The sequence below is a fragment of the Mus musculus genome, chromosome 2, assembly GCF_000001635.26.
Source record: "Mus musculus strain C57BL/6J chromosome 2, GRCm38.p6 C57BL/6J".
Taxonomy (NCBI): Eukaryota; Metazoa; Chordata; class Mammalia; order Rodentia; family Muridae; genus Mus; species Mus musculus.
Window position 1 is genome coordinate 4,761,848 of NC_000068.7, and position 25,994 is coordinate 4,787,841.

The 25,994-nt window shown below is 42.2% G+C and overlaps 1 protein-coding gene across 4 annotated transcripts in view; it reads left to right on the forward strand.

Moving 5' to 3' along the window:
• Positions 1-25,994, forward strand: part of Bend7 (BEN domain containing 7) — an 84,438-nt gene that overhangs the window by 44,061 nt on the left and 14,383 nt on the right. For 3 of the 4 annotated variants that reach the window (NM_178663.4, NM_001190400.1, XM_006497445.3), the window contains exon 6: positions 1,231-1,456. In NM_178663.4, the coding sequence (NP_848778.1) occupies positions 1,231-1,456 (226 nt within the window). The remainder of the gene's footprint in view (positions 1-1,230; positions 1,457-25,994) is intronic. The other variant, XM_006497446.2, reaches the window with a different exon arrangement.

Sequence of the window (25,994 nt, forward strand, 5' to 3'; positions counted from 1 at the left end):
TACCCTAGATGGTCAGATGACTATAGGATGCACTTGGCTGAGGGTTCTCATGGATTCTATATGATACAGGAACTCCTATGAAAAATCTAAGCTGAGTTCATTTAGAATCAAAGTTCACAGGATGTACAAAACATAAAACCGTCTGTCGGATTTTGATGGTAAAATTCTCGCCATTTCTAACAATTCCACATTGGATTCCTTAACAAGTGTTTTCTGAGTGCTGGCCGTGTGCCCATGCATGTGCAGGATTAGGTATTCAGTCTCTGGCTCCTGTCAAGCTCCCCTAGACCTTTGACCAGCAAGCAGCAAGATGCAAAAGTCAGGGGGAATCTGACAGCACTGTGTTTTCAGTGATCTTTACCAAGTGCTCAGAAGCTGAACGTTAAATGGCAAAGTGGAGTGGAAGAATGAGGTGAGATTCAGGATAATCCAGCCCAAAATTCCATTTTCAAGGGGCAAGGTCCAAACACCTTCCTTAGCTGTCTGAATGATGTAGGCTATGTACTGAATGTGCTACACTGTATAGTGTGCTGGGCACACAGTAGGACAAACAAAAAGAGTGACTTTATCAGGAGAGACTCTGACCCTCACATCTAAAGGGCTGCATATTTAAGAGCTGCACATAGGACATCTGGGGACAATCTGTGATTGGCAGACAGCTTGTAGAAGGAGGACTCTCCATTGACTAAATCCACCCCATTCCATTTCTATTCATTTGCATTATCACCATTTGTAGGTTTTATTAGTGTAACCCATTTCATAGCTGATAGAGGAGTGGGGACATGTGGGGGTAGTCCTGCATTTGTCAACTTACATGAAATAAATTATTTGACATTTGCATTATTTTGAAGTCATTTTTTGGTTCAAGGTTTTTAGGCCTTAGTTTTACCATTTACAAAATAAGAGTGTTGCATCTAGGTGAGTCATGTCTTTTTACCTATAGGATTGTATTACTGTGTAATTATCCAGCCTTCTCCGAACTATTTGTATGTCTAGAAACATGTAAGACTTATTGTTGGAATTATCACATCACCTTTTATGAATTATAAGTGGTTGTTAATTTTATAAATTGCAAAATCTGGCACACAGAGCTGAGATGGTGAGACTATATAGACTATATCACTTAGCCACTGATTGATTGATTTTTTTTTTATTTTTGCTCTTATGCCTAAAGTAAAATGTTTTACATCTTGTTTTTAATGAAATATTTCTCTTTTTATTTTTTGGTAGCCAGAAGTGCAACTTGCTGAAGGCTTCGATGTGTTTATGCCCAAATCTCAGCTGGACTCTATACTGTCAAACTACACTCGCTCAGGAAGCCTTCTGTTTAGAAAACTGGTGTGTGCATTTTTTGACGACAAGACTTTGGCTAACTCCTTACCCAACGGAAAGCGGAAAAGAGGGTTCAATGACAACCGGAAAGGACTAGACCAAAACATTGTGGGTGCAATAAAAGGTTGGTCTGCGTCGTTTCGTTTTAGGGGTTCTTTGTTGAGTTTTGCCTTCAATCCATCAAGGTACAGGTAAAACAATGCTAAGCTAACTAGATGCAAGTTTAATTTGCTATTAGCAACCTCCCCATGGATGTGACTCTGTAAGTCCCCACCCCAGATACTCTAGGATACTATTCAATGGGATACCAATGTATTGCTGAACTCATAGCTTTAGAACCAGCTTTGTCTGCTACAGAACCAAAAACACTTGGCAAGTGGAGATATATATATATATAGATAGATAGATAGATAGATAGATAGATAGATAGATAGATATAGATACGTAAATAGAGAGATATATAGATATATATATTTCTTGGAATAAATATGTGTGTGTGTGTGTATATATATATATACACACATACATACATACATACATACATACATACATACATACACACACACACACACGTATATATTCCAAGATCTTTGCCAAACTATGATTTGGGCAAAATTTAAGCTTAAAAATAAGAATAAAACTGTGGTATACGTTTTAAAAAGTAGCACATCTCTTGGGAAGTTTAGAAGCTGTGTCATCAGAACATATCTGAAGATCTTTTAAATACGAGTGAAGCCACTTACTCTCTCTCCCCACATATTCCCAGCCAACGCAGTCCATTTTGTAGTGTGACATGCAGTTGTATTTGTCACTTGGAGGGACAGTTTTGGCTCTTCTCCTTCACCTCCTTTGAACACGTGTCCATTCCACCATGGTTTGGCAGGTATGTGGATGTGTGTCTTCATCCCTAGCCACTTCCAAATCTTACAGCCTGCTCTTCCCTGTTCCGTATCTGTGTTTAGGACTGTGGTGGCTTTAGAAAGAGAAGTATTCAAATGTTGTTATCAAAATGAATTGGAGCTTAACCTCTGCTCTGAATGTTCTTCCCTGGCTCGGGCTCTACCTTGTCATGACTGTCAGTGGGGCTGACTCAGAGCTTTCCCTGCCTCCTCTTGCTGGCCTTTATCTTGCAGAATGAGTAAATGAATTCAATAATGCTTAAAGGATACTTGGAAATTCACAATTAACTTTACAAAATAATTCAATTTTTAAATGGAGTTAGCAAGTACCAGACACCCTTTGCTCGTGGCCAGAAGAACATTGCCTTCATTAACAGGACATTTCTCATAGTCCATCAGAATTTTTTTTTCACTTAGAGTGACAGTTGAGTTCTATTAACTAAGAAGCACCACAGAGATACCACCGCCTTTGCCATTTGTGAAAAGGATGATTCAGCCTGCAGTGAAACGAAAAACAAGATTATAGAATTTGAAAACCAGTCAATAATGTAACTAGGACTCTGAAGAGAAGAGGGAGCTGTTTCCATCTCCACAGACTGGGCCTTCTCAAACAAGGGGGTCAAGGCTGCTGATGTAGTTCTGCAACACACACGCATTGGCTTGATTTTCTTTCTTTCCCAGAACAGTCTATTAACTTTATAAAGGCACTTTGAAATTGGAAAACTGTAACTTCATCTGTGTGACATTAGAAGTGCGTCTATAATAGATGGTAATGAAATACATCATTGCAAATAGACTGGTGATCAGACAAGGGTTCAAAATCTGTTACAAATAGCAAGAGGCTAGACATCAGACAAGAGTTTAAAAATATACTACACAAGTTAAAAGAAGATATACCTTAATTTTTTCCATGCTTTTAATAAATATAGCAACAAGGTCCCTATTCCTAATACAAACTAAAGCAAGTTAATCAAATGAAAGAACTCAACATTTCCAGTCTGCCCACAACCTCATTTAAAACCCTGCTCTAGCTTTATTCTGTTGCTGTGACAAAAACACATATTTAATGATAGACATATTCTGGTTTCTTTCTCTAATTACAAAAACAATTCATCCTGATAAAAGTCTTAATTCCCACTTCAGAGTACCCTGTGCCCTCCTGCCATCTTGATTCAGCTATGAGAACAGCACCTGCCTGCTCTGTAAGACATTTTATTTAGTTAGTTTACAGGATTTCTTATAAGCTCCTTGAAAACATGCTTTGTCTGACATGTTCTTACTACCTGCACCACTTGTAGGAAGTCAGGAGAAGCCACTGCCAAGCATGCTGATCTAGCAATGACTTCTGAGGGCAGCTGGGAAGCTGCAGCTGCTGGCAGAGGCTTTGCCGGAGCTTCCCTCGTGTGCCCTGAGACAGGGCCCCTGAGAGGAGTCCATTGCCGTCATGTCCGTGTAACTCCCTCATCATCTTCTGTCAGATCGTAAGAGAGGACGAGAGAGTGACGTCACATGCAGACTGTTACAAGCTAGCACTTATTCTTTGAGCCCACTGAGCTCGCTCCCAAATCCTTTTCTTTCCCCTAAGAGAAAGCGTTAGAAGCGTCTAGATTGCACTGGCTGGGGTATTCACTCTTCTTTCTGTGGATACCTGCACTCTGACCCTGCTTGCTGTTAGCTTTATCCCTACTCAGTCACTGAACTCTCTCGGGATAAAGGAAAACATCCCCTTCCTCTACACACTGCTTCTGGAAATGCGTGCTGAGTGAACGAGTAGCAGCACTTTCGCGCTTCATCCTGACGTAGGTCTTACTTCACCAGCACAATGGGTTTAGTGCCAAATAGTTTCATACTTCTATAACCAGTTTGGAATGACAGATGTCAAAATATACTTGTAAATGTCTAATAAAGGTATTCAATAAATTTCCAGTGAAAATAAAAAAAGTGGAAACCAAAATTTAATATAAATCTCTTAAGACCACACCTTCCAATACATCTCTCTCTTTGCCATAGTTTTCTCTCAATGGTTTTGAGAGCATACATTTACAAATGAATTTTGGAAGTAGGTATTATTGAAGGTCTTATAGAATAACCATTTCTAGCTTTTTCTTCCTATCAGAGATAAGAGGGAAACATATTCTCCTAACTCGGGTCTTTTGCATCTGAGTATTTGGGGAAGTAGTGAAATGATCTCTTCCTATACCCTATTCCAAGGCTGTCGGGATTGTTGTTGTCATGGCCGAGTATTTAAGAAAGAGTGTGTGTGCATGTGTGTGCATGTGTGTGCATTCTTCCCTACTCTGTCTCATGAGGCAGTGAACACACTGTGTATTATTTTGAAATGTCCTATAAACTAAGAACAGAAAAATGGTTCACTTTATAAACTCTCGCATGTAAGAAATAGCAGTAAAGGAGCAATGAGGATTAGATCAATTAAAACACCAGTTGCAGAATGATACAGTCTGTGAAATGCCTGTGAGAGGGAACAGAGATGCCATGAGATCTCATGTATTGATTTATGTATGTGTTATTTATGTATCCTTGCGTCTCTGAAATGAAACCAACTTAACTGCGGTGTCTGGTCATTTTTATGTGTTCTTAGATTCAGTTTGCAAGTGTTTTTAAAAGTTAGATTTATTTATTTTATTTTATGTCCATGAGTGTTTTGCCAGCATGTATGTATATGTAGCACATGTGTGCAGTGTTTGTGAGAGGCAGGAGAGGGCACCAGGTCCCCAGGCCTGGGTTTCAGAGCGCTCGGTAAGTAAGAGCAGGTCGGACCCTTACTCGCTGAGCTTCCTCCAGCTCCAGTTTGCAAGGACCATATTGAGATTTTTTCATCTACATTCATCATTGAGATTGGTTTATAGCTTCCTTTTTTATTGTGTCTCTATCTGGTTTCATAGTTGGTATTATGCAGCCTTCATAAAAAGAAGTCTAGACTCAGAGAGAGATTATGCAAGGTGATATTTATTGTCTTGAGGAAGCTAGCTTTGACTGTCAATCACTTTTAAAAATGAACCAAGGAAAAAAGTTTATTAGGGGATAATTAACACAGTTTTTTTGTGTGATAATTCTTCCCATGACAATATCTCAAAAGCAAAACATAAGCTTCTTTGCAGAGATGATAGTTTTCACATAATTTTATGCATTAGTAGTGACTTATAGTTAATGATGATCCATAAAGAGATTAATGGGTAAGTAAGGTATTGCTAATGACCTTAATTGGGACAACTCACCTGAAGCTTGGGAGTGTGGCCCTGTGGTAGAGCACATGCTTAGCGTATGTGAAGCCCTGCGTTTGATCCCCAGATTGGTAAGAACAAAACAAATGACGATATAAAAACTTTAATATTTTGAGCAGCAGGAAACAACTTATCTCTTTAACTAGAGATTTGGAAGCAGTGCTGGGCAAAGCTTAGCTGGGACTTGTAACTGACTCTGTAGGCAAAACCTAACACAGAGGTGAGTCCTGCATTTCCTCGCCACCCAGCACGCTGTCCCTCTGAAGGCTGCTGTTGGCTCACAATTGCTTCTTCTGTGATATGCTCACTGGACCATGCAATTTGACCTAAGAGTTACCTATATGTGATATTGACTGCCTGGAAGCCCTTCAAAAATAGTTGCAACAAAGCATAATTGTAGTTATGATTTTTAATCTGACTTTATAGTAATTTATTAAGAAAGTTTTTGCTGTGTAACTGGGCTGGAGTTTTGATTCTCCTTGCATTCAGCTGATATCACTGATGTCTGTCAAATGGAAGAGATCGTTGGTTGTTGGCCATCACTCTACCTCCTTCAGCACAGTTGGCCATTCCTGAGAGATCAGCATTGCCTGTCTAGAGAGCCTTGGGGACTGAGAACTATGGGAGGGACAGCTTGTATATAGTAGTATTCCATACAGTTTAAAGTTGAATGCCCACTATCATTAATCATACTGTCACATACTTTACAGAAAGGACCATCAAAAGCTCCCACTTTATTTCATGACTCTAGACACTTAAGGTCCATATCTGTTGTGTGATAGGACCTCTATTTCCTACAGTTACTGTAGATAATTCACTTTATGGTGAATTGATTTTTAAAAGGGGGAGGGGGGAAGTAGCTGTTTGGAATATAGGTTAAATATAATCTTCTAGCTAACAATATCATTTTAAAAGCTTATTATTTACTATTATTATTTGACCTCAAAGATTTGAATTTATATAGAAGTGGAGTTTGTATCTGGTTTATTCTTATTTTTTATGGTAATTTTCCTGTGTTCCCAGAACTCCATGATACATTGGCTACAATTCGCATATCTCTATGGTGATGGCTTTATTTCTTTATACAAAGGACAGAGGCTATAAGGAATTTGAGTAAATTTACTTAGCTGAAACTTCCCCAAAGTGGCAGCATTAAAGTGGCCTCTCTGACTTCAAAGTCATTTTCTAGTATGTAGTTTTTATAGAGATGTTTGAAATTAAACATTTCTCTCTTAAAATTTTGGATTCTTTGTAAAATCTCCTTGGAAATTGGCTCTGCTGATGGTCTGAGACCAGTTATTATTGATGCAAAGCATATTCAAAGTGAATTTCTAGTTAGACATAGCTCTGCTTCAATTTATTTCCTAGATTCAAGGATAGGTCTTTTCCTGAAGATATTGAAAACTAATTCTATGATGCTGGGGAAGAAAATCAAAGACTGCTCCCTTCTCTAGTGAAAGAAACACGTCTAATACTTTTCTCCTTCATAGAACTGAATTTAACAAAAGCTTGAAAGCAAATATTACATAGAGCTTATCTCCCCCAAGTTTTATGTAAATTAAATTCTTGATTAGACATTAGTCAACAAGAGGCAGTATATGCTTTGCTTCAAGGATCCTTTTGGAAGATGACCAGCTGCTAATTTACCTGATCATTTTTTTTATATATAAAATCTGCTTAAAACAGATCACAACTGTATAACAGCCAGTGTTACATGTAGAAAGCTTGGCTCTTCATCTGGATCATCAGAATGTTTTTTGCAGGTTTTTGGGTTGGTTGATTTATTTTTGTGAGTGGATATTGAGGTTTAAACCTAGGGCTTCATCGCTTCATGCGCACTAGGTGAGCATTCAGCCCTCACCTTATTTTTGTTTTATTTTCCTACCTTTTGGGTGATCTCAGTGACAAATGAATCATACTGAACTCAACAATGCTACGTAGGCAACCCTGAGTTTTCAGTTCCTTGCAGACTGGAGCTCATATTTTGCATCAAGATCATCTAGGAGGTTGGGTCAAAATCTAGATTCTGGGGCTCCATCCTCAGAGATGAATTCCACAGGTGTGAGACAGTCCTCAAATCTTGGTCTTTGAACAGGTGATACTGATTTTGGTTGCTTTCAGCATCCCCAACCCCCTTGGGGATGATACACCTATACTCAGAATCACTTTAGATGTCAGCAGCATGCAGCCATCTACCTGTGAGACTCCAATTTCTGAAGGCTGTTTTCTTTCTCATCTGGAGGAAATGATAACACAGCATTATCTCAGCAGAGTCCTTCTTAACCCTTCTTTGAACTCAAAGATTTGTTTTTTTATTGTGTTTGTTTGTTGTGTTGTTTGATTGTGTTGTTTTGTTTGAAGGGTTTCACTGTACAGCTCTACTGACCTGGAACTACCTGTGTAGACCAGGCTGGCCTCCAGTTTATAGAGATCTGGATGTCTCTGCTTGCCTAGTGTTGGGATTCAAGGCATGTGCCACCACTTGGCTTAAAGTTTTTGTTTAAACCCTGTGTTGTATACTACAAGGATCCTGTTTTCAGCATCCTTGAAGTGACTCTGTAGGACTAGACTGAACAACATATCCATCTAATTCACTCATATCACCAAGAAGAAAGAAAAGCGTTTCCATATCCAGACTTAGGAATCAGTAGACACATTCCAGCAGTCTCCCTTCTGTCTTGACCTCACAGTCTTCATCCTTGGCAGTCTCTTGACCTGGGTTCCCTCTCTACCATGGGACGTATTCATGGAAGAAGCACTTACTCTGCCAGCTTCTTCACCACACAGAGTGGTGGGTTCTGTCCATACTCACACTCTGTAGAAGTTACAAGAACAGCTTCTCATAAGCCTATAAGCTTAGACATCATCAACATGCATGAGAATGCCTTTTAAATGCAAGCATTTGGGTTGCAAAGATATGAGTAAAATCCTAGCTCCTGACCATAAGGAACATTCCATTTGCTAAAGCTACAGATGTGTTAGCAGTAACCAATAGCACAGACCCATACTCCAAGCCAGAGTAAAATACACGTCACATGCCCATTGCCTAAAGGGGAGGAAACACAAAGGAAATAAACCTTACTGAAGAAGAGTTTACCAAGTAGGTGATTCTAAAGTAGACCTTGAATGATGATGAGCAGTCTGTCAAATGCAAAGGGGTTGGACAAAGTTAGCTATGGGGTGTTTAGTAAAACTTAAGTCTGCTGACATGAAATGGAAGCCTTTGCCTGCACAGCTATTAACACTAGTTGTTAATAGTTGGTGGACCTTGAATCATCAGCAGCCTGTGCTGTAAATAATTTACCTTCACAAATATAATACCAATGAAGTGAACTCAGACACAGTTTATCCACAAAAGTTTTCACTGAGTGGTCCTTTCTAAATTTACTTCTCAATGTTACACAGAGGCCATCTCCTACGTAGTAAATAAGAATCCTTGAGATTGTGGCCATCGAGTTTGAATGTGTGCCCTGCTTCATACCTGCTCTTCTAAAAGCTCACAAGAACGTTCCCATCTTCTTTAGAACAACTGTTGGTCCATCTGCTTCCTACATAAGGAGCAGTTGGAGATGTGGGCAAACTCAGTAAGTTGGTTTATTTTCCTGATTTCTCTTCAGCCTTTCACATATGGATAGAAACCATTTTTTGGATTAATTTCCAAAATCTCAACTGTAATTCCCAGGTGCTGAATTCTTACCAAGTGTGCATTTTAACACTAGTGTTAGAGTCACAGAGACAGCCTCCTGTAGAGGGAAGCTTCTGTCACAGACACGAGGCCATTGAGGCATGGCTGCATTGCATAGTATGAGAGACACCATTGTTCTGGTTGACATTGCCTGTCTGTATATTTATTATGAAAATTTCCCAGCATATGAAAGCAAGGTCTTGGAGAAGGGCACTTATCTTCATCAGGATGCCATTTGGGTTAGCTGTGGTCCCTAACAATACACAACAATATGTTCCCCACACAGCCAACCTTTCTTTTCTGCTTCCTGAATTATCGGCGTATCAGAGATATTCACTGGCAGAATTGTATAGTAAGTCCCGAATTGGGCAGTCATATTCCCAGTAGCTTTTTCTGGGACTTACAGTTGATGCCAGCAACACTTTCAGTTCAGTTCCATAAGCCAGTGTTGACTGGGTCATACCATATATGCATCAAAAATATGAGAGACTCAGACAATTGATATTTGCTAGTGTTTCTGCCCTAGATGTCTGACTACAAATGGTCATGAAACATTTGTCATCTTTGTAGTTTTACAAACTAATGATAAATCCACAGAAAAACTAAAGGCAAGCTCTGAATAAAAAATAAAAAAATTTTTAAAAAAACCTTTTTTACATCCATAGTCATTTAAAATGAAACCAAAAACTGTCATTGGCTTGGAGGCTGCCTCTAAAGCACCTTTGTGTAAGAGAAAACATGGCTCTATCTGTCTTGCCCATAGAGAGCCCCGTAGAGAGGGGGCTGCTGCCTTCTGTGAGGACTCCGCGCTTCTCTCTCACTGCTGCTCCCCATGGGTTTCTGCAGTGTGCTTCTTGCTTGCTGCTCTTGGTCCTTCTCAGCTCACAGTAGTTCTCAGAAACCTTTGCCTCAGACTTAGCAGCTTCTTATCTACCCCAGTCCTTTGATCAGAGCAAACCCAGTATTTAGGTGCACATGCCCCTGTGATTTTGTAGCCCAGTGTTCCATTGCCAAAGCAGCTTAGTCAGGTACAACTACATGGGAGCATATCCTAATTAGACCTGTGGATGCAAGCTAGAAGCAAGCGAGCCACCTAGCAGTCCGGCATGAGACACACAGGGTGTTGTGACTTAATCGTAGTGTTTAGGGCCTGCCTTAACCTCAGACATAGGCATCCTCTTGAAGGTAGCCTGAGTCTTCTAGCCCTAGCACCTGCGTTAGCCACGATGTCTTTAACAACTTCACCAACCAGTGTACTCCTCAGAGTTGAAAACAAAAGAGCACATTTAGTGCCTTCGTTTCTTTTCGACCCATCCTGCCAGCTCTGTTTTTCCAACTTCTTGTACTCATTTTCTTTTTAGTTTCTCTGACCCCATTAATCTGTCCATCACTTTGTTCTCAAAAGTTTCTTTGAAAGTCCCAGCATCTCCCTTTGTTCTTCTCGTTTATACTGCCCACTGTACAGGCCAAGTAACACTTGTAAAACCAAATGTTGTAATGTCATTTCCCATATTTAGCTGCTGTTTATTGACTAAATCAAGTCCAGCCCAGTCTCCAGGTTCTTCCAGACTGCCCACAACTCGGTTTCTCTCCTTGTAGATGTGTTTCCCAGTGCTTCTTGCTGGGGGAGCCATTCCTTAGACACTACTCATTCTTGGGTTTTGGACTTTAAATTTTGTACTCTCTCTAAGGCTTTCTCTTTCAATTCTTTTCTGGACAAATCCAAGTCGTGTTTCTGGACAGGCGAAAGTATCAACCACCTCAACTGTGAGACTTTCTTGAGATGCCCAACTTTAATGGTTGCATTTCTCTGAATTCCCACAATACTTGTTGTCTCGCTATGGTGTAGCAGTAAGTCTTAACCATTTGCTTTGCTGTTAATGGTTTGTGTGGAAGGAGGCCTAAATTGAAGCAGTTTAGGAATTAAAAACTGTGCTGTTATAATCTCATTGGCAAAACAGATAAATGAGGATCTGTGGTCATCCGTTTGATATTTGAGTGTGTTGTCTTCCCAGTAAGACTCTAAGTTCCTATGGACAGAGAGTACATTTTCTATTAATTTTTAAATTCTTTGATACATGAAACTATGCCATTCATATAACCAATAAACCCAGGAAAGAAGGAAAGAACCAAAGAGTTTATCTTCACTTAAAAGGGTAGTTTTTTAAAACACGGATTGGAGGGATGGCTCAGTGGCTGAAGCCTTTGATCTGCAAGAATGAGGACTGGAATTTGGACATGCCGTACCCATACAAAAGTTCAGTGCAGTGTGTAACTGTAACCCCACCCCTGAGAGACGGAGACGAGTGAATCCCAGGGTCTCAGTGCCTAGTCTGTTGAGTCAAATAGCGGGTTTCAGATCCAGTAAAGAAAACCCTGAGCAATTGAAGAACATGCACCTAGACACACATACACAGTTGAAACACAACTCCACATTGGATTTGTACAGAGGTTGGTATGGATGGCACATAGCTTCCCCAGACCAAGCTGGAAAGGGCAGCCAAAATCCTCGAATCTGGAATGTAAGTGTGAACAGTAAGTAAGGTGACAGCAGCAGATCAAATGATTTATCTTGACCAAGGATGTATATAGCTCTTGTTGATAAAACATTAAGGTAATGCAATTATAGAGCCAAATCTGTATCCAGCGAAGGCTCCGAAAACACGTGTTATTTTCTGAGAACGAAAAACAAGCTATACCGTATGCAAGAGGGTCTGTTCTCATCATCTTGGAAAGGTGAAATACGGTAAACTTACTGTAGGGTTGGCTTTGAGTCGGGCCAATAATGGGATCCATAGTCAGGCTTTGCTATTACTTCCTGTCTTTTCTATCTCAAGACTTCTTAGTATATAACTATGCCCACGGAGCTACGTGTATTGTTTAGCACTGATCCTCATAGCAAATCAGTACCTCAGAGACAGGATAGCAAACAAAAAAGTGTGGAAACTTGATTGGAAGCCTCAAAATATGAACCCAAAATTTTTCTGAAACTGATCTCAATTAGAAAAAAAAAAAAAAGAAAGAAGAAAAAAACTATAAGACCTGGTGCCTTTGCCCTAACACCCACTGTGCAGAGAGATGTGTTGCGGATGCGCTGTGAGCCCCTGATCTGTCCTGTGGGGCGGGGCCTGCTCAGTGGTTTGTTCTTGCACCGTCAGTCACCTCTGCAGTTAGGATTTTTTCCTATGTGTATGGTTTGTTGGCGCGTATATATGTACATCATGTGTGTGTGCCTGGTGCTCATGGTGATCAGAAAAGGTCATTGGATCCACTAGAATCCACAGGCAGTTATGAGCTGCTGTGTAGGTGATGGTAGGTGAAGAGAAACTCATTGAGGTCCTCTGCAAGAGAGCAAATGCTCTTAACCACTGAGCATCCCTCCAGCCCAGCTTTGCATTTGGATGGCTGCGAAGACCAAGTGGTACTCTAATTTCCCACAGAGTCACACTTACGCTGGCATTGGCAGGTGCTTTCTCCAGACTTACTAGCTAGGCATGAGTTCTGTAATCCCTGAACTAGTTTCTTAAGTTCATTTACCCAGAATCCCTAGCTTTAAAAACTGAGAACAACTCATTACCTTCTCAATCAAACATTTGTCTCAAGAGCAGACAAGCATAGGTGAGTTCCATGGTGCAGTATTTGGGCAGAAAGGGGTGATATGATACATCCCACTTTATGCCGCTTGTCTGCGCTTTTGATGATTCTCAATCTTGAAGTTTTTGTTTTACTTGATATGTAACTTGCTGGCCTAGAGAGTAAGTGACTCTGACCAAAGATTTCCAAGGTAAATTTCAAGTAGTGTTCCTACAAATCTGCCAGGTTTTTTTCTTTGCTGGAAAACAGTAGATTACCATCCAGCAAAGCTTGTCATTAGTCCAGAGATTAACGCTGTGCAGAGATGATTCACTTGAACTATAGCAGATGCATTAAGCAAAGGTAACTGTACCACAGCTGGCCAACGGAAAGTGTTAATCATATTTCCCACTCACTGTGTTATAAATGAGCTCTGCCGTGGGCTTTCTTAACTGGATATAAATTTAAATTAGCGTTGTTTAATTTGAGAACTTACTATCGGCGCTCCTCAGACCTTCCTTCCTGACAGGGATGCCATTGTAGCAAAACAGAATGAAGGCAGGCAGAGGATGTAGCCGTGTTCCTCCAGGCTCTGCTCCGCTCAGATCTCTGAGAATCACTGTGATTAAACAAAACTGTCGAAACCTCACATTTCCCACAGGGTTGGAGGTAATGAAGGAAGCGTTGTAAGCGTGCAGGCTCCTGAGCACCGTTTAAGCTTCGGAAACATTACCTTTTCTGGTTGTCAAAGTCTCCAAGTCAGTAATTCTAGGGTTCAGAAGTTTTGGTCCAAAACTTTCTCAGTCGTAAATCTACAGAATTACCTAAATATGTCTGGGAATCAATGTTATATATGTTTAAGGCCTTTTCATAATGGCCACCAACTTAAATAATAGTCCCACTCAGGAGCAGTCAGCTGAGTGGTACGTGGTTTCCGTACTTGCCTGCTGACCTGTAGAGTGGACTGCCTAGCTGGTTCTGACAGCATCTCACATATCTAATGCAGAGAACATTCTTTTATCATTAAGCTCACGACTGCTTAAACTACTAAGTCTCCTTAAAGCCTTGATTTTTAGGGTGCATTAGTTTGTGAACTATACTAAATGATTGCTGCTAATTCACATCTAAAATGAGCTTCTGGACACTGTATATTTTGAGACCTGTCGCATTTAGTGAAGAAATCCTTCCTTGGGGCTGGCAAGATGACTTAGTGGCTTAGCAGGTAAGAGCACTTGCGGTTTAAGTGTGAGGACTTAGTTTTGATCCCAGTACCCACATAAAAAGCAGAGCATGGCTACACGTCCCTATAACTGTAGCACAATGGCAGGCAGAGACAAGTGAGTGGCTAGAGCTTGCTCACCACCAGCCTAGCAACAGGGTCAACTCTTTTATTTAAATAAGGATAAGGGCCTGGAGGGATGGCTCAGTGGTTAAGAGCCATCCCTCCTGTCTGCCCTTCTAGAGGTCCTGAGTTCAATCCCCAGCAATCACATGGTAGCTCACAACCATCTATAGTGTGATCTGCTGTTCTCTTCTTGCATGCATGTGTACATGCAAACAGAGCACTCAAATACATAAAGAAAGGACACCTGATATCTGCCACTCACCTATGTATGTGTGCACACACTTGAGTACATACACCAAGCACACACAGGTATCAAAATAAAAATTAAAACAAAAAAACCCTTTCTTTACTTCTTTCAGGATAAGAATGCACTAGAGCCAAACGGTTTCCATATGTGTTCTTCATGAACAGTATGTTCATGTTTGCCTCCTGTGTGTCAACGGTGCATGAGAGACATGAATTCTGCCCTTGCTAAGTTCCAAGTCTAGGTAAACAAGAGACATTGTTATTGGGGGAAGAGAGCACCCTCTGGCAGAGGAGCTCTGGGAGACCTTATCTGAGAATGTTGGAGCCCTGAGAGAGACACTGTGTGTATTCACTTCAGAAAAAAGGGGGGTTCTCTATGGCTCTCTTACAGCTAGCTTTTGGTGCTTCTTCAGACCAGTATCTATAAGGTGTTTGGCTGAGGTCTGGTCAAATTAACTTTGAATGATAAAATCCTAGGAGAAAGCTTGACTGTCTCATAGACTGTTTGAAGTGTGACATTTGTCCCGATTAACACAGCATTGAGTCTAAGAAGTGGAACTAATAGACTCCATCGTGAATGTAGTGAAGATATTTGCCCAAGTTTGTTTTCCTCTCTGCCTTACCCCTCAGGTTTGGAACTGATGTTATATTTACTGCAGATGTTCTATTCTTAAAAATCAGAAGGCTCCTTTCTCTCTAATTCTCTTTCTTTACTATCTCAAAGTAACCTGAAGTTCATGAGTATCTTCTCTATCACTGCTTTTAATTTCTCTAGGTAACTGTGTGTCCACACATGGCATTTACTGTTGTTTTGTATACTTAACAAATTGATGTAGCAGATTCCTATGGACTTCTGCCACTAGGTTTTACTTCCAAAAGTCCTGTTTCTTAAAGATAGGAGCCCACAGTGATACTCTGTAGATTGTTCATGTTTAACTTTCAGCCACAGCAGAGTAAAGCCTTTCCTTTCTACAGACTTTCTTCAAGACAGTAAGATTGAGTCTCCCTCGCCCCCATCCAATGTCAAAGGTCGTCTTTTGTCCCCTGGCATTTATATCTGAGTTTTCCTAAAGGGTTCACTGGGAATGGCTAACAGGGAACAGTGGCGTCAGCCTCATTGGGCATTATCAAGTGGCTCTCACAAGCAGTATACAATCCTACTTCTCCTTATTTTTACCAGCTTTGGTTTCCACCTGTCATGGGAAGCGTGCTGACCGTTGAGTGGTCGAGTCCCTGATTAGAAATGGGTTGAGCCACAGTTAGTGCTGCTGCTGCTGCTTTCTCTCCTGTGAGTTTCGGTGTTTCCGAGCTTCCGGTCAGGTCATAGTTCTCTTATCTGGGTCCTTTCTAAGTCACATGTGTTGCACAACTGCCAGTCATCTCCCTCTTATGAAAGCACAGTGCACGCTGCCTCTTGTCATGTCACACTTGGGATGTGACCGTCAGGTTTCTTTTCCTTAATGCTTCATGTTTCCTAATGTCCATTTTTGAAAAATCCCTTCTGCTCATACAATCTAATAGTATTCTCTTACCTCCCCCACCCCCCACCCCCAAAAAACCTCTTAGAGATTTTTAGATGCGTCTGTTTGTGTGGTATGTGTGTATGTTTGCTTGTACCTCAGTTGGTACAGTGCTTGCCTAGCATGTACAAAGGCCTGCGTTTGACCCCCAGTGCCAAACAAAACTGCATGTAGAGGTACGTGCCTGGAACCCCAGTGCTCAGGGGGTGGAGGAGGAGAGTGGGTTCATGGATATCCTTGCCCACATAGTGGGCTTGAGGCCATCTTAGGATATATGAATGTCTCTTTGCACAGGAGTATATATGAACGTTCTTCTCTGTTTTGAGAATCTCTAGACTTCATCATGACCATCAAACAGTTGTGCAGTTAGCTCTTTCTTTTAGATGAAGGGTGGCTTTCCTCAGAGTAACTGCAAGGTATTCCGTTATCTTCTCAGTTCAGCTGCCGGGAGTCTGCTCTCAGCCTGGGGCTTTTGTAGACAGTCTCCGTCTATTCCAGGTACTTTGGAGATGTCTCTGCTGCTGATGGAGATGTCTCTGCTGCCGATGAAGATGTCTCTGCTGTTGATGGAGATGTCTCTGTTGTTAATGGAGATGTCTCTGCTGCTGATGGAGATGTCTCTGCTGCTGATGGAGATGTCTCTGCTGCTGATGAAGATGTCTCTGCTGTTGATGAAGATGTTTGTGTTGTTGATAGAGATGCTCTGCTGTTGACGCTCTTTAGCTCCTTTATCGCGGGCCTAGGTGTACATTTGTGTTTATTATTAATTTGGTGGCCATGAAGAGCTTATGATTTAATCTGGACATCTTAATTTATTTTTTTCTTGATTTTCTGGTTTCTCTTCCTCTGAAACATCTCTGTTTATTAGACCTTTTGGGGTTGGGGAGTTATATGCTGTATCTTACATTGTATCTTTTTTGTTTGTTTGTTTTGTATCTTACTTTGCTTTTGCGTGTTACAATGTATTTATTATTTCCCTGTCTTGATGATGTTAATTCTTTGATTAACTTATCCTTTGAATTTTTAAGTTTATTTTTATTTTATATATTTTATTATTTATTTTGTGTGAGATGGGGTGGAGACTGAGAGTGTGTCAGAGACTATGTGGCAGTCAGAAGACAATTTATAAAGATGACACTCTGCATGTGTTGTAGAGACCAAACCTAGGTCGTCAGGCATATGCAGCAAGCCCATTAACAGGCTGATCCATCTTGCTGACCATGCTCTGATTTTTTTTTATTTCAACAACTATATCTTTTTAATTTCTCTAAACTATATTCAATTCTTCTTTTGCAATTTTTCTTGATTTTATGTATGTGTGTGTGTATACACTACATATATGTAATATATATGTGTGTACGCACACACTCATATATGCACACACATGAGTTGGTGCATGTGTGGAGATTAGAGGACAACTTACAGGAGTCAGGGATTCTCCTCCCACCATATTGATCCCAAAAATCTAACTAGGGTTATTAAGCTTGGCAGGAAACTCCTTCATGATCTGAGCCGTTCTTTGACCATGACTTACTGTTTTCTGGGTGAATGAAATCCCTCCTTTGATATCTTAAGCAAACTTCCTTGCTATGCCTCATCTTAAGTTAGCGGGAGTCTGATTCTGATATCTTACGTCTGGCTTAAGGCAGATTGTTTCCTGCATGCTTTGTTGTTTGAGAATAATTTATATGTAGTGGGCTTCTCCTCCTTCCTTCCTCCGTTTCCCCCTCCTCTTTTTCTGTGACACCGATTGCATAAGTCCTCATCAAAGTCCCCCTTCTCTCCCTTTTGTCTGGACCCAGGGACACCAACAGCAAGGCTTATGCTCATCTCTAAGTTCAGGATAACCGCAAAACCCAAACTTCTTCCAGCTATAATGCAAACATTTGTCACTTTCAAACGTCCCCTCTTGCACAGGCTGGAGCTGGCCTGTTGCTTCCTCCCAGTGTCATTAGTTGGTCATCACTGTCTCCACAACTTCACGCAGAGGCTTGGCTTTGTATCTAAGTCTCCTAGGACCTCATCTCCTTCCCCCTCATCAGTGTGAAGCCTGCATGTCCATGATTATTGAGACTGCAGCTACCTGGTATAGCTTCAAGGTGTACCTTCACTTCTGTGTATAACCTTCTCTGTATTCAAATATCCTTCCTCCCTCCCTCCCTCCCTTCCTAGCTTTTGGGAACATTTGTTTTATTCTTTGACAATTTCGTGCATGTGTATAATGTGTCATGATCATATCCAACCCAGATCCTCCCTGCCACCTTTATTCCACACCCCAGCACCACCACATGCTGCCTGCATGCTTTTATGGATGTAGGGTAATCCACTGGAACATTGGCAACCTGTTCTACTCTGGCAGCCATCAACTGTCAATGACTCCTGATCTAGGAGTGGGGTCGCATGAGCCTTTTTCTCTGATGGAATGAGTTCTGGCTAGACCTTTCCCAGGTAGCCAGAGCAGCTCTGCGTCAATGAGGAACAGTCATGCCTAAAGAACAGCATTTCAGAACACTTCTCCTGCTCTAACTCTTACATCCTCTCTCCTTTCCCATGATGCTTCTTGAGGCTAGTGGAGTTTGATATCAATGTCCCACTTGGCACTAAGCACTCAACCCTCTTTGATTTTTGGCACTTTGATCAGTCATTAGTCTCTGCAGTGGCTGCTTTTGTCTTTCTTCAATATCTACTTTCTCTTAAGGTTCAGCTCAGCCATCACTTTATCCAAAAGCTTTCCCCAAGTGCCTACCCCTCTAGCCAAAGCATGGTAAGATGCCCCCTTCTCTCTCATCTTCTATAGGTTTTGATGTATTAGCTTGATCTCTGCTGTGTTGTTTTGTTTTAATGCAAAGTCTTGCTGTCTAGTTCAGCCCAGCTTTGAACTGTCAGTCCCTCTGTCTATGTATGTATTTATTTATGTTCCAAATGTTTCCTCCGTCACACCCACCCCCTAGAGTTCTTTACCCATCCCCTCATCCTCTGAGAAGGTGCTCCCTCCATCCCTCAACCCCACCCCCACCTTCACTCCACCACCACCATCCCCTGGGCATCCCCTTCCCTGGGGCATCAAGTCTCTACAAGATCAGGCACCTCCTCTCCCAATGGGGCCAGACAAGGCAGTCCTCTAGACATATGTGCTGGAGGTACGGACCAGCAATGCTCTTTGGTTGGTAGCTTATTTCTCTGGGAGCTCCAGGGGTCCAGGTTAGATGACACTGTTGGTCTTCCTATGGGGTTGCCACCCCCTTCAGCTCCTTCAATCCTTCCCCTAACTCTTCCATAGGGTTCCCAAGCTCAGTCCAAAGTCTGGCTGTGAGTATCTGCATCTGTCTCAGTCAGCTGCAGGCAGAGCCTCTCAGAGGACAGCCGTGCTCCTGTCTGCAAGCACAACATAATAACATCAGTAATAGTGTCAGGGTTTGGTGCCTGTGCATGGGATGGATCACAAGTTGAGTTGGTTACTGGATGGCCTTTCCTTCCGTCTCTGCCCCATTTTTGTTTCTGCATTTCTTTTAGGCAGGAATAGTTCTAGGTCAGAAATTTTGAAGGTGAGTTTGTGACCCCCATCCTTCCATTGGGGGCCCTGCCTAACTCTTAGGAGTGCTAGATTTACAGGCATGCACCACTATGCCCAGCTTTCTACTCATCCTAACCTGTATTTGCCTTTATCTTCCACTTCCCCACAGACTCTTTGAGAACAAGAGCCACTTACTCATCAGCACCGAGTAAGCCCTGGTACATGAGGTGCTGGATAATTATTTCCTGAATGAGCACATACTATTTTTCTAACAAGGCCACATGATGTCAGGGTTCAAGATAAGAAGCATCACCCTGTTTATGCACAGGTCAGACAGCATCATCCACTTTAACAGTCCTTTAACAATCAGCAGAAAGGGTGAGAGAAACTGTATGCTGAAGCAGTCACATCTCAAAAGACTTCTTGTGATTTTGTGTCTCACAGTGTACTTGGAAGATTTGTGAGTGTACAGAGGCCAGTGATAGGAAAGAGTTGGGGCATTCAGAGGCCTGGTGGCATTGGAGTATGTGGTCTAGTGTAATTGGTGGTACGTGAAGACCTGGGCTTCCTCCAACCTATATAAAGCTCTTCGTGGAAGCACTTTGGTCTCCAGAAGTGGGTATTACTCAGGTACCCATGGGACAAGCTGCCTTCTGAGTCTGTGTGTAACCACAGTGAGGGCAAGGACTGCCCTAGGGCCTTCATCTGTATCTTGGGAAGCCCCATTCCCTGAAACTCCGTGGCTTTGCCTCTCTTTGCACATCTCCTCATCTCTATCAGCTGGGCTCTTCCTCTAGCTCCCCCACTCCCTGCCCCCAGCTCTGGCTTTATATCTGACATAGCAGGGCTCCCCACATGGTGATTCTAACGCTCTGCACACCACACTTTCATTGTAGTTGCTCGCTGTGCTGGGGGAGGCAGAACCAGGTCCTGCTCTCCTCTGCTAGCGTGATGGGCTTTTGCATCACCGCACATCTCCACACACCATCGGCTCAGCTTCCGTGTGTGGCTCCTCCTCATCTATTCGGCTGGTCTCCACGGTCAGTGAAGTAGCATCCACAGGGCAGGAAATCAGCCAGATTCATCCAGTTTTCTCTCCCCAGATGTCGCCACACTTCTCTTGAGTGTGGTTAAAAACAACATCAACATTCTCATCTTTGACGTGGAAATAATTACATAATCATTGCTTTGCTTCTGTTGAGGATCTGACCGTTTTCCTCTTACAATACCTATATACTCATCTACAAAATCAAAGATTAAAAACCCAGTAATTTCTATGGAAAACAGTCCTTTCTGGCTGTGCGATCTCAAATCAGTTATTTAACTTGCACATCCTTGGATCTTGTCATCTGTAATTAAGATCACAATACCCACCCCACTGGTTATTGTGAAGATTAAATGATCCCTATAAACTGCTTAGCACATGGAAAGCCTAAAATAATAGCCTTAAGAGAGCAGAAGAGGCTGAGATGGGTGTGAGTGTCTTTAATTCCAACGCTGAGATTAACTCTGCTCTTAAACACTCTTGGCTACAAGTGGTCCCCAGTTGGATCTCTACTACAAATACTGTTGTCCCTAGCCCCACCCCCTGCCCCCGGCCCCAAGGCTTAAGGAATTTGGCATGTAATGAAGACCCACTTTTCACATCTTCTCTATACAAACCTTAGTTTCCATTTGGCAGCTTGAGTTATAACTGAGTCATTGTAGCTGAAAGTGTACAATCACTGCTGGCCAGAATCCTTAAACCACAGGAGACTGAATTCCTACCAACCTCCTTCTCCTCAGTGTGTGCACGGCGCAGTGATGTCCTGTAGAAGTCAGTGTGTGCATGGCGCAGTGATGTCCTGTAGAAGTCAGTGTGTGCACAGTGCAGTGATGTCCTGTAGAAGTCAGTGTGTGCATGGTGCAGTGATGTCCTGTAGAAGTCAGTGTGTGCACGGCGCAGTGATGTCCTGTAGAAGTCCATATCCTACTCTGTTTTTCCAGTCCAGAAAAACCCGAATAAGCAGTCCCTTGAACTTGTTTTTGGGGGCCGTGGCCAGTCTGCTGTGTTGGGATTGTCAGACACACTGCCCAGCACCAGGCTCTTTGAGGATTATATTAAAAGCCACATTCCAGGGAAGGATCTGCTCAGCCACCACAAGCCTATTCATTATTTATAAACAATTAAAGGGCATGGTTCAAATGAATGCAAGCATCTGGGAAAGTCATTATTCATGTACGAATCTACTCAAGCATTTGTCATCTCCCTGGTGACTTAACATACTCTCTGTGCCTTGAGACCTCAGATTATATTAAGCAAAGTAGATGCTTAAACTCTTTTATTTAGTTTAATCGTTGGTCTCACTCCACTTGTTCAGATTATTTGGGCTCGTTTAAAATTAGCCCTCCTGTCTCCTTGATACATTAAAATAGGAAGGAGGGAAATTTCGTTTTAGAACCTACTGCATTCCGAGGATGAATGCAAATTATCCTACTATGATTCTTAATGACCCACTATTAACATAGTAGGAACCCCAGTGCACTAATGCACTGCTACTTTTCACATCATTACTCCTAATGGAAGTGTTACCAGGATAATAGCTTGACCTTTAGCTATAGATTCTGATAGCAAAATATATTCTGCTTCTTCATACCTCTATTCACATAGCGTATCTGCCACTTTCACATCAGCGCCATGACGATCTTTCGGCCTTGTTCTGAGGTCTCATCTGCGGTTGTAATGGAGAGAATAGAATTTCATCTTCAATAGGTAAATTCTAGTTAAAAGTCCCTTTGAAGTTCAGATGTAATCCATGAGCCAGAATGTCAATAATGTGCCTAGCGGAAGTATTTGTTTGTGTAGGCATTTTTTTTTTTTTAAGAAGCCCGTGCTGTGCCTTCAAAGGTCTTAGTCATGGGCCCATGGGATGGTGATTTCTCTAACATTTTTCTATTGAAAGCAGAAAAGAAAGCAGAAGTGTTAACTGAAAGAAGGAAAAAGTAAGCAGGAAGTGTTGCCTTTTTAAGTGACTGATGACTAACGGAGCTCAAGGTTAGACTGTAACTCTCGGAGCTGCAGCCCTGCGGGGAATGAGAGAGAACTTTCCACAGCCTTCCCTTGGGTTATTCTGAACCGGCCGTTGGCACACACAGAGCCATTGGCCATTGGCATAGCTCGGGTCTACTTTGTTATTTTGGAATCACAACTTGCTAATGTGTGATGATTTGGGCACAGACATTTTACAATCTTACGAAAGGAGGTTGCTATGGAAATTAATTGTGTACATAGCATTCTAAGTGAAAAGATATTTACCCCATCATTTCTGTAGTATGCTTTTTATTTAAATGAATAGAGTGTTAAGTACAAATGAATTGTTTTGTAAATTTTATTTATTAAATCAGAACTTCGAGCACCTTTTGACAGTTCTTCAACTAGTAAATGTTATTGTGGGCAATTGATCATGGTGAAGCCTTTTCTCTTAACATATGTTTTGCTAATTAAGACTTCCTACTCATTCAGAGAGGCCATTTTCCAATTAATCCACATTTTTTGAGCTCCTGGCTTTGCTAACATTAGCAACAAGACTGGGGACTCTGCGCCTCTCTCGCCTGTTTCTTGAGCTTCTTCACTACACTGGGTGCTTTGATGGAGACAAAGAAATGAGCCTGGCATAGGAAGTTGAAGAGCACATCTGTGCCCCAGGAATATGGTGCCTTTCCTCTGCTGTCTGCTCTCATTTGCCCTGCATAGCCTGCTGTGGCTCGCCTGATTCACATAACCCTACTCCTGATCCTGCTTTCTAACCATCCCTCTTCCACCAAGTCTGTGACAGACCTTTCCATTTAGACTCTCGGGAGATCTGCACATCTCCCTCCAACACCACATCATCTGGCATGTATCACTCCTCTGCGCACGTAAAGTCCATCTGGTCCCTGGCCTCATGGTGTCAGGACCTCAGTAGTCACTGCCTTCCACTTCTGCTTGGTGGTCCCCACTCAGCCAGCACAGCTCAGCATCGTTCCACCTTTGCTGCTTACACTCCAACATCCCATTAGACTATTCTAGGTGTTCCCTACTGCCATCTAACCCTCACCTGCCGACCCACTGGTGTCTCCATTTACTGATCTTTGTAGCATCTTGGAGCCTGTCTGTAAGCCTCTCTGCTCTCCTTTTCCTGGCCTCTTCATGTACTTTAAGTCTCCATTGTGCTGCCGAGCTGGTCTAGCCAATCCGAACACTAGTCCATCCCTTCCAGCCAGAGCCCCACATAGACTGCTGCATCCCACCCGGCAACCCCCAGTAGACTGCTGCTCCTGTTCACTGTTTGAAGCCTTGCTGCTTGGCCTCAGTCTGCACTTGCCCGTTGTCAATAAGTTTAAACCTTCCCACACTCTCCGCCTCCAAGGTGTCTCACCACTGAGCTCTCTGAGCCCCCGGAGCCTGGAGCCTCCGGCCTAGAGCCATTCCTTGTCAATATCCTCAACCTCTGGCCTCCCCTCCGTTTGGAGGTGGCCTCGGTACTTTAGTCCTCTATCACATCACCCCTAGTTCCTCCAAGATGGGCCCTTGACTCATTCCCTCCTTTCTCTTGTGTCCTGTACTCAGCTACCGTGTTGCCTGTTCCCACCACCTACAAACCACCCTTCCTCCTCCCTCCCCTCTGAGCCCAGGTGTTTCTAGAGGGATGTTGGTGGCTCTTCCCCGGATGGCTTTCAGAAGACTCTAATGCTCTGGGAACCATCCCTTGAGAAGGCTTTCTGCCTGAATCCTGGCTTTGTGGTTATCCTGGGCTTCTTAGTGGGCTTCTCTGCCTCTGTATTTATTCCTGGTGTTCTCCACAACCTACGCTGTCAGGTGCCCTTCATTCTGTATGTTCTTTCTTCTTAACAATATGTCTGTTTATTGTTTTAACTACCACATATGCAATGGGCTCTTTTCGTGATCGCTGAGTTTAGCATCCACAGATTTAACCAAGCAGGGATTGAAAATAGTCAAGGAAATAAATAAAACAGAAAACCTTTGATGCTGACACCATAGTTTAGTGGTAAAGCACACGGTTTAAATGTGTAGACTTCTGGTGGTGCATCACTTGGGAAGCAGAGTCAGGTGGTTCTCTTAGTTCAAGGCCAGCCTGGTCTACAGAACAAATTTCAGGACAGCCAGGGTTACACAAAGAAATACTTTGTCTCAAAACAACAACAGAAATAAAACCAAGCATGTAGACTTTTTCCTTGTGATTATTCTATAAATATATGGTGATAGCATGATGATAGCATGCATAGGTAATGCATCAGCTATACGATTATCTCCCAGGGTCTTGGAACTGGTCCCCACAGACCCAGACCTGACAGTGTCGTTCACCCAGCTTCTTTGTACCTCTCCACCCCAGGTCTACAATGCTTTTACCTCACACACCTGACCACAGAATGTCACTCACCTACCCTAGATGCTTGACTACCTGGGACAAGTATTAACTCCCAGAAGGACCCCCATCTCCCCTCTGACCTGCAGAGCCATCCTCTCCATACCTGGTGTCTTTTCCTACACAACTGGACTGCTTGCATCTGAGTTTACACATACAACTTCTTTCCTCTATTTCCCTAGGACATGATTTTAAATGTAATATTGCTGAACAGGAGTCTAACCATTTTATGGGTCTCATTATATTTTATTCTTATTTCCCAATAAAAATTTCCCAGTCTTATGCTGCTAGTATAGTGATACTTGCCACAATTTTGCTACTATCAAACACAGCCTTTTTGAAATTGTTTTTCTATCTTAGGATAGGTGTGCAAAGTATGCTTTGCAGTCCTTTGATTTACATATTAGTTGAGCCTTTTCCCTAGTATTTTATGCTTCAAATACACTATTGATCTACAGGACTATTGAACTCTTGTAAATGAGTGCACTCTTTAAAGATATTGAACATTCTGCCGCATATATAATGTGGCCAGGTTTCGTAGCTCTTTTAAGATGTTTGCTTTTCACTGAATGGGAATTTCAATTTTTGTGTAGTTAAATCTGTCAATATTTCCCTTTGTCATTTATTTTTGAACGAGACCTTTTAACACATTGAAATTACCAACATCTTAAATACCACGAAGGCAGTGTGACATGGCGGCTTACTGACCCACAGGCAGCGAGGTAAAAAGGCGGGTTGAGAGTGCTCAGGAACAGAAATGTCAACTGCACACCTCACATGTGGTCACACACTGTGTGGCTTTCTTTCCTGGGGTCATTGTCCTGCCTCTCTTTTGTCCTGCCCTGGGACTCTCCATGGCTTAATAGGACAGATCTTTCCTCATATCTCATGCAGTGTGCAGGATGTTGATTCCTGCTTGGACTGAGGCTTAGCATTTCAATAAGATGGACAACAGGATTAGTGTAGTTGAGCAGCGTGTCCTTGGGGATCATCGTGAGAACATCTCCATGCAATGCTGCATTTGATTTTAAATTAACAACACAGAGGACGTCATTTAACACATATTCTCAACTCTGTCACGAATGGGACTGCCTAAGCTATATGAAACATTTTCTTTTCCCATCAGACACGTGTACACAAAAGAAGAGCAGTTTCCACACTGTTACTAACCAGTTCCATGTTGAAGCATAAGCCATCATGCATAGCCAGGGCTCAGCTGCTTGCCATATTTAC